At 37.7% G+C, this 13,399-nt stretch overlaps 1 protein-coding gene and 1 long non-coding RNA gene across 2 annotated transcripts in view; one reads left to right on the forward strand and one right to left on the reverse strand.

Annotated features, from left to right (window-relative positions):
- Positions 1-982: 982 nt before the first annotated feature.
- Positions 983-2,624, forward strand: LOC306842719. Its single transcript, XR_013781778.1, has 3 exons — positions 983-1,370; positions 1,427-1,771; positions 1,878-2,624. It is a non-coding gene; the product is annotated as an uncharacterized lncRNA (long non-coding RNA).
- LOC306842718 (thromboxane-A synthase-like) overlaps positions 1,538-13,399 on the reverse strand; it is a 64,458-nt gene continuing 52,596 nt past the window's right edge. The window contains exons 11-15 of the mRNA XM_079373741.1: positions 4,479-4,567; positions 4,156-4,293; positions 2,737-2,899; positions 1,879-2,622; positions 1,538-1,767 (exon numbers count right to left, since the gene is read on the reverse strand). Of these exons, the coding sequence (XP_079229867.1) occupies positions 2,527-2,622; positions 2,737-2,899; positions 4,156-4,293; positions 4,479-4,567 (486 nt within the window). The 3' untranslated portion in view covers positions 1,538-1,767; positions 1,879-2,526. The remainder of the gene's footprint in view (positions 1,768-1,878; positions 2,623-2,736; positions 2,900-4,155; positions 4,294-4,478; positions 4,568-13,399) is intronic.

Consider the following 13,399-nt stretch of genomic DNA (forward strand, 5'->3'; position numbering starts at 1 on the left):
GTCCAGGAAGGGAGCGTTGAGGGGACGAGTGCCGCCGATGTCACAAGCTGCCGGACCCGCTATACGGCTGGCGGGCCAGGATGCCGTATGAGGTGTGAAAGCTGCCACATCAAAGACTTGGCAGTAGAAGAAGGAGCAGTCTACCCTTCCAGTCCGTGTCGATTTTTGAATGGGGATTGATAGGGACGACAGACCCGCGACGACATCACTGTCGAAACCAATGATAGACGGCGACGTGACGGTGGCGTATGTAAGAAATTTATCAAAAATATACGTGTACTAAGTACGTCTGAACTAGGTACGTTGCCTTACAAGACGCATGATATGTACGTAGTCTCCATGTACGTCGCCCCTTCCTCGAACCCTTCCTTTTCGATCTCCGCAGCACGACGAGAACACCAGATCCCCTGTCTATTTTGGACACTTTAACCCCTTCTGGACACTTTATTTTATTATTTCTGTTTAATAAAAGCCTCTCCGAGGCCTGACGCCACACCCACTGTGTCTGTCGTTTGCTCTTTCCCGCCACAATATAAATACAAACACATACAACATGTATATATTTAAGAAAAATGTTATGTTTGTATATTAAATATATTTATATAAAATATAATAATATTAATATATACATGTAAATATTTTCAAAACATACTGGATGTGTGTGTATTTATATATACATAGACAAAGTACAAGTATGTAAACAAAAACATTTATTTTAGATGCGATTAATCGTTTGACAGCACTATTTTTTACAATATTATTAGTAATAATAATCGAATCAGTCAATTAAAAAAACTAAACAAAAAAAAATAGCTACTTCTCTAATGAATGTGCTAAGAAAAACTAGGGTGGATGTCTACAACTTAAATATCGGTCAGTCTGTTTTTCACACAAGTTATCGTCTATGTTCAGAGAACTTGAAATATAGGCTAGTCGTATGGACCGCTTCTATGGTGCATAAAGACACCCACCTTTTGTTTTTGGGATAAGTACATAATAACAAAAATTAATTTCTGAGTGAACTATCCCTTTAAATACATATCAGTCTCTCAGCTGGTATTTGACTTTGAACCTTTGCTTACTGTTTCCACCTGTCACATTCCTGGACCTTTGGGAAAAGGCTAATATGCAAAGAACAGTACAGCTATAAACAATACAGTTTGACAAACAACCAGGAACGATTTGCAACATTTAATACCCCAAACAAAATCACAGATTAAGACACAGGCAAAAAGAAGCAGGAAATCACAGATTCTCTAGTCAGTGACCTCTAGTGGTTAAACTGAGAAGTGAAATCTTGGAAAACGGATCTTGTGACAAGACAAGAAGCCTTTTCTGGCCAAGAACTGTCCCTTTTTCCAGTAAACTGGGTTTATTTACCAAGACAAGCTCTCAAAGAGTTGTTCTTCTGTTAACCCTCTGGTAGTGTTCGGGTCAAATTGACCCGGAAAAGATTTTCTTTTTCCCAAAAATACTAGTTAACGTTATCGCATTGGACTCAAACTTGCTGACTTTTGTTCACATAGGGTTTGAGTACTTTTTTTTTTTTTTGTAAGTTTTTGTGGGTTTTATTTCACCTAGTCACACTTGTGGTGTTCCCGGTCAAAAATGACCGGACTGCAAACAATTGCTTATAAATCTCTCATTATGCTATATTATCACCAAATATTGGATTCATTTTGTGTTTCTATTTGCATCTGATTAATCATAAGCCTCATTTATCCGAAAGTAGGCACCTCATTTTTTGAGTGTTAGACAGATCATACCCTGAGTAAACAATCACATTGCAGCACAATCTGTACACTCAAACCTTAAAAGTCACGTCATTCTGGGACTTCATTGCAGCTTAATGCAATATAAAGTATGTAAAATAACAGCATAATCATCAGAAGCTCAATTATCTTGCTGGCAATAAGGCAAGACTGTCCAATCCCAGTTCCTTCATTTACATCTAATCAATACTGATTTTCTTCCATTTAATTGGTTTAATTGGTTGTAGTTATCTGGGTGGTTTCTTACAGTAATGATCACTATATGTTGCTGATCTGAGGTTAGAAATATAAACGCTGATAGTGTTCACTAGAATAATATCCACAGTATGTACTGTGTGATGCATTGCTCTGTGTACATCTGTGCCTAAGTTCTAAATGAATAGTGTTGAATTGCGTTTCATTTAAATGAGTAGCACAGATACATATGATTTAGTTGTCAGGTGATTCCAGACTAAGGCCCGGTTTCACAGACAGGGCTTAGACTAAACCAGGATTAGGACATAGTTCAATTAGGACATTTAAGTAATTTTTATTAACATGCCTTAGAAAAAAAAACATTACTGGTGTGCATCTTGATATGTTTTAAGATCAGTCAGTGCAAGTTTATTTCAGTTTAAACAGCTCATAATTACATTTTAGTCTGGGAATAGTCTTAAGCCCTGCCTGTGAAACTGGGGGTAAGAGTTTACATTTCTAAATAATTTGATTATAATTTAATAGAATTAGACTGTCCAGCTGACTACTAAAACTCCCATTAGGACTCATCCTCAAAATTCTCCCTCTTGGTCATTTTGACCAAAATACCATTCTTGGGTCCAAGGGTGGTGTGTGACTTCAACTCCAGAGGAACCTGTGTGGCATAAACAGAAAATATAGACCATATCTCAGGAAACTTCCAGATTTGTGGAAGACAGAATCTGCATGCATTCTACAGCTGCAGTTTTTCAGTGTAACAATAACAAACCTCAGTGTCCTCGCAGGCCATCACATTAAACCGCCTAAATATGTGAAGCAGAGCCATTTTAATCTCCAGCTGGGCCAATCTCATGCCCACACAGCTGCGTGGCCCCGCTCCAAACGGCAGATACACAAACGGGTGCCGGCTGGCCTTGGCTTCTGGAGTGAACCTGAGACAAATACAGAGTTCATTGTGAGCATATCACACGGGAGGCATGCAAACAAAAGATCTGTGTGCAGCTTGTTAAAAAAATATACAGACCATCCACAGAGTAGATATGATATTGAAATACTAGAAGATATTCTGTGAGAGATACACTACTGTTCAAAAGTTTAAGATTTTTTAATGTTTTTGATAACATTATGCTCAGAAAGGCTCATTTATTTGATCAAAAATAAAGCAAGAACTGTAGTTTAAATGAACTTTTCAATTTTAAGGTTTTTTTAATGTAATTTCTTCCTGTGATGGCTGAATTTTCAGCAGCCATTTATCCAGTCATTTCAAACACTTTGCAAATAATCACAACACAAACAAATACAAATGCGCTGCAAATACGCACACACCACATTGGCAATGTTTAAGGGAACTGCAACAACTTAAGTGATGAACCTGGCTGGGACATGCAATGTCTAATCTGAAAGGTGAGTTTTTATTTTAATATCCTGATTATATATTTTCTTAGCTTTTTTTTTTGGATATTATTAGCCTAAATAAGCTGATGAAATACACAGTTACTGTAACTGAACTATTATGTAAGCTGGCTACTTTTACAACTTACCTTACAAAACTTAACCATGGGTTTACTATTAAAATAAATAAATAGCCTATACATTATATAGCATATTTTATTATTTATATCAGCCTATTTTATTATATAAAAATAAATCGTAGTTAACACTACCATAAACACTAACCATAGTTTAACCATGGTATGTACAATTGCGTTCATACAAATGGTAATCAATACCCCAAAAAAAATACATGGTTACTACACTTTTACTATAATAAAACCATGGTAAATTTTCGTAGGCATTGTTGGGGTTCCCCTTGTGGTCTGTGCTACTTGCAGCGCGTTTTTGTGTTTGGTTGTGTTGCGAGTATTTGCAGCACGTGCTGTCAAACTGATGAAGATGTTTTCTTAATTTGCTGGTGCTTTTTCTATTTGCATGTGTTTTGTTAAGTTGCAGCACGTTGAGCTCTCTTGACCACGTTGAAAACAGCTGTGCTGCCTTATATTTTGATTGATGCATACTGATTTTATTCAGGACTCTTTGATAAACAGAAAGTTTAGACATACAGCATTTATTTGAAATAGAAATCTTCTGTAACTTTTTAGTCTTTACTGTTACTTTTACTCAATGCAGTGCATCCATGCTGGCTAAATGTATTAATTTCTTCCCAAAAAATGAATTAAAGACAGTTCACCTCTCTGGGATGAATTTCTCAGGTTCGGTCCAGTGCTCTGGGTCATAGTGGAGGTAACCTGCAGGTATTTCCAGAGATGATCCTTTAGGCAGAAGCTGGCCGTTCACCACAGTGTCTTGATCAACATCTCGTGCTACCCTGTAACAAAATCCACATGATATTCAAGATTCACTCTGGGAAAAAGTGCAATGCTAGCCCAAAACCATTTTGCTTTATTTCTAATAGATGTGTTTCCAAGTAATTAAAGTCTAAAAATGTGTAAGAACCGTAATAGTGCTATTAATATTCTAGCATATGTGATTGAACCGGTTATGAAGTAATACCTGAACGCAGGTGGGTAGAGTCTGAGAGACTCGCATATAACCATGTCTAAATACTTCAGCTCTTGGACATTAGAGTAATCTGCAGTCTCCTAAAACAGACAATCAAACATATTAAAATGACAACACCAATCCTGTACTAAAAGATTTGTACAGTTACCATATATGGCCAGTAGGTGGCAGCACAGCAGCATGCATTTTTTAGGTTTACAGCACAATCCATTCTTCTCAACATAAAATGGCTTTTAAAACACTGAAAAAAATCTAAACAAAGCCATTTTGTACTATATTTGTTTTATAGTTTTCTTTGTGATCAATATTTGTAATGTCTTTTGAAAATGAGCAGATCGCAAATCAAATGAACTTTGTGTGTATATATATATATATATATATATATATAGATGCCTGAGAGCTGCCTAGAGTATTCTAAAATAATGTGTGTATATGTATATATATATATATATATACATACATATATACGCCAAAAAAGCCTTTGTTTGAGCTGAAATGGAAGAAGACGCAGCCCAGCAGGCAGTGCTAAGCAGTCTATCACTACATGGCTCTGTGAAAATAGGGGTCAGGCACCGAGCATGTACACGTACCGTTCTGCCCACATCCTCTGCCCCCAGACATGCAATGTGGGCATTATAAATTACTAGCTGCTCTCAAGTCACTCTGTTCCACCAGTAAAAGCATCCGTTGCACAGATGAGAGGATGCAGCGGGGCGAGAAAAGGAGCAGATTCTGACATGCCCCGGCCCCCCCACCCCCCACACCAATGAATGTCTTAAAGGGATAGTTCACACAAAAAAATGAAAACTCTGTCATACTCACCCTCATTTCTTACCAAACCCGCAAGACCTTTGTTTATCTTGCATCGTGGTACTGTCATTAATGCGTCAAAGTCTGACGCTAAAGAGAAGAAATTGTTGAATAAGGTCGTTATATTTGTTTTAATTGCGCACACAATATTATTCTCTTATATTCATAAAATTAAGTTTGAACGACTGATGTCACGGACTATTTTAACAATGTCCTTACTACCTTTCTGGGCCTTGAACATGTCAGTTGCATTGCTGTCTATGCAGGGTCAGAAAGCTTTTGGATTTTATCAGTATCATCAACAATATCTTGTTTTGTGTTGAAGATGAACGAAGGTCTTATGGGTTTGGAACGACATGAGGGTGAGTAATTAATGACAGAATTTTCATTATTGAGTGAACTATCCCTTCAAGGTGCGGCCGTATTTACAGACAGTTGTGGCGAACTTTTGTGAGAAAAATCCAATAATTTCACATTCGCACAATCAGAATTTCATGCAAGGCTCAAAATGTTAACTGAAACTGAAGCTTGTGTTTGACCTGGTCATAAGAAAAAAGTGTGTCCACATTTAAAGTTGCGGCATAATTTCACAAGCGAAATCCAATCATTTCATATCTGCACAATCAGGAATTTTGCGTAAAGCTGGGAAAGCTCCAGATGCAGATTTTGCTTGTGTTTGAGTTGGTCACGTGACAAAAGTGTTATATTATTTTGCTAATATAATCTCCAGATATGGCTAAGGTCCCTTCTTAAATGTAGATTAATGGGATTGTTTTGATCAATAACATAATAGCATATCTCTCTGTAAGAAGTTGCATGATTTGAGGTATCAATTATGTCCGTAGCACAAACTGGAAGTTACAGTATGATGATTGTAAGCATCAGTATGTTTACCTTCACAAGGACTACTAACAATTGACTTAACTATGGTGACCATGGAGAATTTTTGTAAGAATACCAGCACTGCATATCTAACATATTTTACTCCATCTCCGCCCAAAACTACAATGCGATCAATATTTACCTTTCTATGCCATTTGTTTCAGTATAAAAATGGTTTTTTGATTCTTTTGACACGGCTCTGTGTTATTTCAATCACTTCTTTTAGAGAATGTGAACTATTCACCGTATCGCTGCAGAAAGGACAGACCCTCGGTTTATTCTGACTCGCAGCCTCAAGTATGACTAAATTGAACTCCACTGAATGCACACTGATGCCTCTAAAATCACAAAGCAAGGTCAGATGGCCCTGTAGACAGGCTAGCCAATTTTTCATGTCTCGGTTGAGTCTCTTTTTTCATTCTTTTTTATGCTTTCATCAAACAAACAAACAAAAGCCCAGTGCAAAAATTGACGTCTATGATAGACTGTGCACAACGTTGCTATAATGCATGTGTGATACCTTCCTGTATGAGCTGCTTTATTAACAACTGATCAGAGACTGCAGGCAATTTTGGGTCTGAAGTGGTCAAAGAAGAGCTAAGATGAACCCAGTACGAATGAAAAAATATGTCAGGCTGGGTAAAATCGGTCTGCTTTCATCTTGCGAGCATATGGGGGAATATTTCTGGTTTAATAAGTGTCCTAAACCTTGTTTGTGGACCAACACTTGGCTAAGCTACTGTAATAAGATCACCCATCATAAAGCTCATGGTGAAGAAACAAGGCATTCTGGGACTAAAATATGGCAAAAGCACCTTCAATCCTTGTCTAAATATGTTTACAGTCCCCTCGCCCTCAAACACATTGATTATTGGCCCTCTTTAGAGTTCAAGACGTGCTTCAGATGTTACCGTGTTTCTGAATTCACAACAGACACGCTCGGAATTTAATTGCATATTTGCTTGTTCTCATATAGCGACAACAAACACGTTCCGCTATGCAAGTAACCTAATGCATTCTCATTAAGTATATAAAAAAAGCACTTAAAAAGTAACAGAACATATCATTAAAATCCAAAGGGCCGTAACGTTGGAATTAATAAAACAAGAAATGCGGTCTCCACGGATATGCTTTGACCTAAAAATACTCAAACGTTTCCTTCAAATTCATTTCAAGAGAGACAAAAAAATCCTTGCCGTGTTCAAAGGAGCACCCTGCTAAAACAACTCATTTCCCTGCATATTTCTGTGCCCCTTGGTATTAATATCAACCTCTATTCAGCAAATGAGATTCATTTCTCTTGCGTGAGTGTGTGTGAAGTGTTCGCAGGCCTCGGAGCACAAGCAGCCTGCCTCTTCACGTCTGCCCGTCTCTCTTATTTATGCTTCTGCCTTCATTCACGTCATAGAGGAGACAGGCGATCAATCAGTTCTTGAATTCTAGACATTTAACCTCCTGTTTACGGATAGCTGTCCATGATATGCATGCATTCATATGTGATGGGATTTGTTTGTATAACTGGATGAGAATATATAGTGGACATTACATCAGTGGTCATTAAATGGTTTTGCTTCAGAATGCAGATTTCTCATTGGATGTCCAATGGCAACCCAGTTACAAAATCTTAAAAAATAATGTCCTTAAAAACCATCATATCATATTAACAATTTGAAAGCCACTTATTTACATTGCTCTGTATCTCTTTATCATTTTAGGCCCTTTGTAAATGTAGTCCTTCGGTTCTATGGGACAATGTAGGTTGAATAGTGCCTACGAGTTGGGAACGGCTAATGTGGCTTCTTATCTCACCCATCCTTCAAGGTTTCTACAGAAAGAGCTATTTATGGTTATTGATAGTGATGGAGGCATGCGTGTTCAGACAGGAGATGCTCAAGAGTGCCGTTACTGCATAAACACAATGAGTCTCATCTTACATTGTCTTCTGATAATGTGGAACAGGTGCAGATAGGCTGGAAAACCTATCATGTTTCTAAAACCACAGATATGCATCATGTCAGTGAATCTAAACAGCACAAAAGAGTCTGAGCATGGCTTTTCATTTTCTGGCATCCTCAAAGAGATTCATTAATTTCATAGCAATATATAACAAAAAAAGTGCTTCTCCATTCAGCAAAATTAACAAGTTTTTGGCAGTTTAGAATTGTAAATGGTAAAACTCGTGACTCAACACCTCTGGTTTCTTTGAAGCCTGGAAATCAGCCCCCTGCAGTGACTATTTCCTTGGCCAAATGGTTAATTAGGGAAGCTAATTGCAGGGAGTGTCACAGACATTGATTGTGTTCTTATCAATTGGAGACAGCCTATGTAAGAAGACTGTGTGCCGGCTGTATGAATGATACAGTCCTGGCCAATGCCTGAACTACAGAATGGAGGACAAACAATGGGCAAACTAATTAAAAATGCCTAATTAAAATCACCTGAGCAGAAAATCAATACTTTGTCATGGTTTGAATAGTTGACAGAAGAGAATTTGTCACAGCTCCAATCACAACGCCTCTGCAGGCATGGAAAAGTCTGAAAATTAGACAGTTTTGGCTGACATATTCATTCGCAATAGACTTTATATTTTGGGAATTGAATGGATCATGAGAAGTGAGTGCTTCGTATCAGCATGGAGCCAGACCTGAATGTGAGTTGTATGTGGAGGACTGCTCTCCTTCTGATTTTGAGGAGGCTATTTAACCAGAGTGTGGAGACTGAAAGTCAAGTTCATCCTTGAGAACATCTCAACGTATCCCAAAGGTAAAGCCTTCTTTGCTATTATACAACAGATCGTTTTGGCCATAGAATTTCAATCGTGAGGTTCGGAACAAATAGCACTATATATGTAGTTTATGCCAAAAAAGTTGTCAGCATTATTAAATATAATTTAAAAGTTTAATACGGCTTTTTTTCTGTACAGAATGCATTTTATTTATTTTGAGCAAAAATGACCACTATACATTTTTACCATCATTTACAGAAGACCACAATTGTCTTTCAAACCACTAGGTTTTGCCCAATTGTGAGCAAGTTGTTTTTATCATTTAAATTGTATCATTTAAAATATAATAAAATCTAGTATGATCACTTTTTCTTGTATATATCTTAATACATATGGGTCAGAATGCATTGTTTCATTTTTACATAAATATATCTGTTATGCTGAATGATAATGGAACATTATTTCTCAAACATTTGGACTTTATTTGATTTTTTTTTAGAGCTGGGTAGATTACTTGAAAATTGCAATCTGTTCCTGATTGTTATATGACACAAAACGTAGTTTGTAATGTAATCCATTACATATTTTAGGTAATATACTCAGACTACTTTTTGATTACTTTTTTAACTCATTTATCATATTGATTTAAATAAAGGACAATATTGTAACGTATTGATATAAGAATTAAAAGAAAAATGAAATGTATTACTTTTTGTAATAAATGTAATGTTACATTTTCTGGAGAGTTCGATGAAAAGCTAATTAAACTAAAAATAAATAGTTTAATGTTTCAGATCATCAAACAAATTTAAATATTTATCAAATATAACACAAGTAAACACAACATGCAGTTTTTGAATGAAGTTTTTTATTATGAAGGGAAAACAAAATCCAAACCCACATGGCCCTGTGTGAAAAAGTGCTTGCCCCCTAAACCTAATAACTGGTTGGGCCACCCTTAGCAGCAACAACTGCAATCAAGCGTTTGCGATAACTTGCAATGAGTCTGTCTGGAATTTTGGCCCACTCATCTTGGCAGAATAGTTGTAATTCAGCCACATTGGAAGGTTTGAGCATGAACCGCCTTTTTAAGGTCATGCCACAGCACCTCAATAGGATTCAGGTCAGGACTTTGACTAGGCCACTCCAAAGTCTTCATATTGTTTTTCTTCAGTCATTCAGAGGTGGATTTGCTGGTGTTTTGGATCATTGTCCTGCTGCAGAACCCAAGTTCGCTTCAGCTTGAGGTCACGAACAGATGGCCGGACATTGTCCTTCAGGATTTTTTGGTAGACAGCGGAATTCATGGTTCAATTTATCACAGCAAAACAGCCCCAGACCATCACACTACCACCACCATATTTTACAAACACTTTTTCACACAGGGCCATGTGGGTTTGGATTTTGTTTTCCCTTCATAAAAAACCCTTCATTTAAAAACTGTGTGTTGTGTTTACTTGTGTTATCTTTGATTAATATTTAAATTTGTTTGATCTGAAACATTAAAGTGTGACAAACACGCAAAAAAATAAAAAAATCAGGAAGGGGACCAACACTTTTTCACACCACTGTACATACAAATAATGCTGCCACATAAATTATAGTTCCATGGTTTTCAGGATTTTGATGCAATTTGGAGAAGAAAATCTACCTTAGAGCTTCTGCAACACAATGGTGGGGATACAAACAATAGTACAGCCATGGCAGATGGCCCTAAATCTACACAAACCAAAACCCAAATGAAACACATTTTTGCAATAATACTGGCACTGTGTTCTGTGACTCTTGCATCTGATTGGTTCGCATTAAAGAATGAGGTTTCCGTGTACACTTCCTTTAATAATGCAACAGTTCAAATGGTTTGAACTGTTCCAACCCAATGTTGAGAGAAGCGTCGGGAGAATCCAGACTGAAAATATCCAATCTATAGGAAGGAATGCTGGGTAGTGGTGCATCACCGTTTCATCCACAGGGATTGGGCTCCATCAAGCCTGCACCCCGGCCCCATTACACTCCCCTTCACTGCTGCCCATTCAGCTAGGCCGTGAACCCGCCGTGTGTCTCATCCATGTGCCTGATGCTCATTATGTTCTTCACATGGCCCTCCTGTGTGTGTCTGTGATAGAGGTATTACAGCCCAGCGCGGCCTTCGGGATTTAACATTTAAAAATTGCATTTTAATCGTGGGTGGGTGTATAAAAACAAAACATACATGCATACATACAGTGCCCTCCATAAGTATTGGAACAGTAAAGACAAAATTGCTCTGTTGGCTGTGGAGTCAAGACATTTACAAATATGATTAAAAGATGAATATGAGACACAACTACAGAATGTCACATTTTATTATTAGCAATTTCAACAAATACATGTTTTACCAAATAAAAAGAACAGCACTTTTAGAGTTCATCCCACTCATTGATGTGAGCATAAGTATTGGGACAGTTGAACATAAGGCAGATATAAAAGATTAAAAGCTATTATTTAGTTGCAGATCCCTTGCGCACAATCACAGCAGTGAGTCTGTGACCCATAGACATCACCAGACTCTTGGTCTCATCCTTTAAAATACTTTTCCCAGCCTTTAATGCAGCCAATTCCAATTGTTGCTTGTTTTGGGGAGTTTCTGCCTTTACTCTCCTCTTCAGCTGGTGAAATTCATGTTCAATCAGATTTAAATCTGGAGATTGACTTGGGCAATCTAAGACTTTCCATTTCTTTGCCCTTATAAATTCCTTGACTGAACTGGCAGGGTGTTTTGGGTCATTGTTCTGATGCAATATGAAGCACTTCCCAATGAGTCTGGTGACATTTTCTTGAATATTGTAGGCAAGATGGTTTTGTACCCTTCCAAATTCATTCTGCTACTGTCATCAGTAAAGTTGAGAGAGCCTGTTCCAGAGACAGCCATGCATGCCCATGCCATGACACCACCTCCACCATGCTTTACACATGAGGCTGTATGCTTGGGATCATTTGCAGGTCCCCTTTTTTTTTTTCTCCACATTTTTGCTTTCCCATCACTTAGATAAAGGTTCATCTTTGTCTCATCGGTCCATAAACAAAGTTCCAAAACTCTTCTGGCTCAGCTTTGTGCTTTTTTGCAAACTCTAATCTTGCCTTTCTATTTTTGGTGCTGGTCAGAGGTTTGCATCTTGCTTTGTAGCATCTGTAATTCTGTCAAAGTCTCCTGAGGAAAGTAGATTGTCAGGGCCCGTATTCCTAAAGATTCTAAGAATCCTTTTAGAGAGCTCCTAATTTAGCTTAAACATTTCTAACAAGGAGTCTTAGCTTAAAAGTGATTCAGGACCAATCTGAGAGCAACTCTGAGCGAGAAAAAGACAACTTTTATCTAAGTGAGGAGGAGGGGCTGACCCCGTTGCTAGCTATGACACATTCTTTTGAAGACTGTGATTGGTTGGTTGTCAAGAAGGAAATAAAAGAGCGCTTTTAAGAGTATATTATAAGCCTTCACTTTGAAATTACAGGCGTAATTTCCCAGAGCATCACCCCCAGCTTTCTGGAAGTTGTTGGTGATTTTACAGACGCATCTTTTAGGGTTCATTTTCACAGCTTTTATGATTTGTCTGTCATCAACTACTGTTGTTTTCTCAGCCGATCAGGTAGTTGTTGGTTGCTGGTGGTTTCCAAACTCTTGATTTCTCCATGCCCTTTGTTTTTGCTATAGCTCTAATTGACTTCCTCTTTTCTTTTAGCATCCAAATTGCTTGCTTTTCTCTCAAAGTCAGCTCCCTCATCTTCATCCTGGTTTGTGTGTGTCATCATCGAATGCAAGATTCAGAAGAAATGGATATAACTGATACAACACATTCCCTGCTTTTAATATCTGGAGAATTAATGCAACAGGACACAGCTGATCACTTAGAAAGACCTGTGAGGCAACTTCTCCAATACTTATGCTCACATCAGATAGAGGGATGAAACTCTAAAAGTGCTGAATTTAGCTGGTAAAACATCTGTGTTTAATCACCCAATAATAAAACGTGCCATTCTGTAGTTCTGTCTCATATTCATTTTTTAATCATATTTGTAAATGTCTTGACTCCACAGCTAACAGAGCAATTGTGTCTTTACTGTTCCAATACTTTTGGAGGGCACTGTGTCTGTCTGTCTCAAGAACATGTCTTATGTAAAATTGCCCTAAGAAATGTGTCCAACTGGGCTCAGATAAACTCAAACCAGCTTAATTCTACAAAACTTCCTTAAAATGTATTATTTAAATCGTGAATTAGTACTATACTATTTTAGTATATTCCTACATGCTATACAGATATGTATAATGCATGCATGCTGTGTTGGAATGAAGCCTAACGATGGCAGGTAAATAATAAAGCACATTTTCATTGCCACAGTGTCTGCGTCATTTGCATATCCCTCTGGAGTCCCAGTGAAGGTGGTTCTCAAACAATGGCAAGCATCCGATAGCTGTTGACATTCGCCACATGCATCAGGTTGAGGTGCAGCTGACTGCTGG

This window comes from Barbus barbus, assembly GCF_936440315.1.
Source record: "Barbus barbus genome assembly, chromosome: 23".
In the NCBI taxonomy this organism is placed as follows: Eukaryota; Metazoa; Chordata; class Actinopteri; order Cypriniformes; family Cyprinidae; genus Barbus; species Barbus barbus.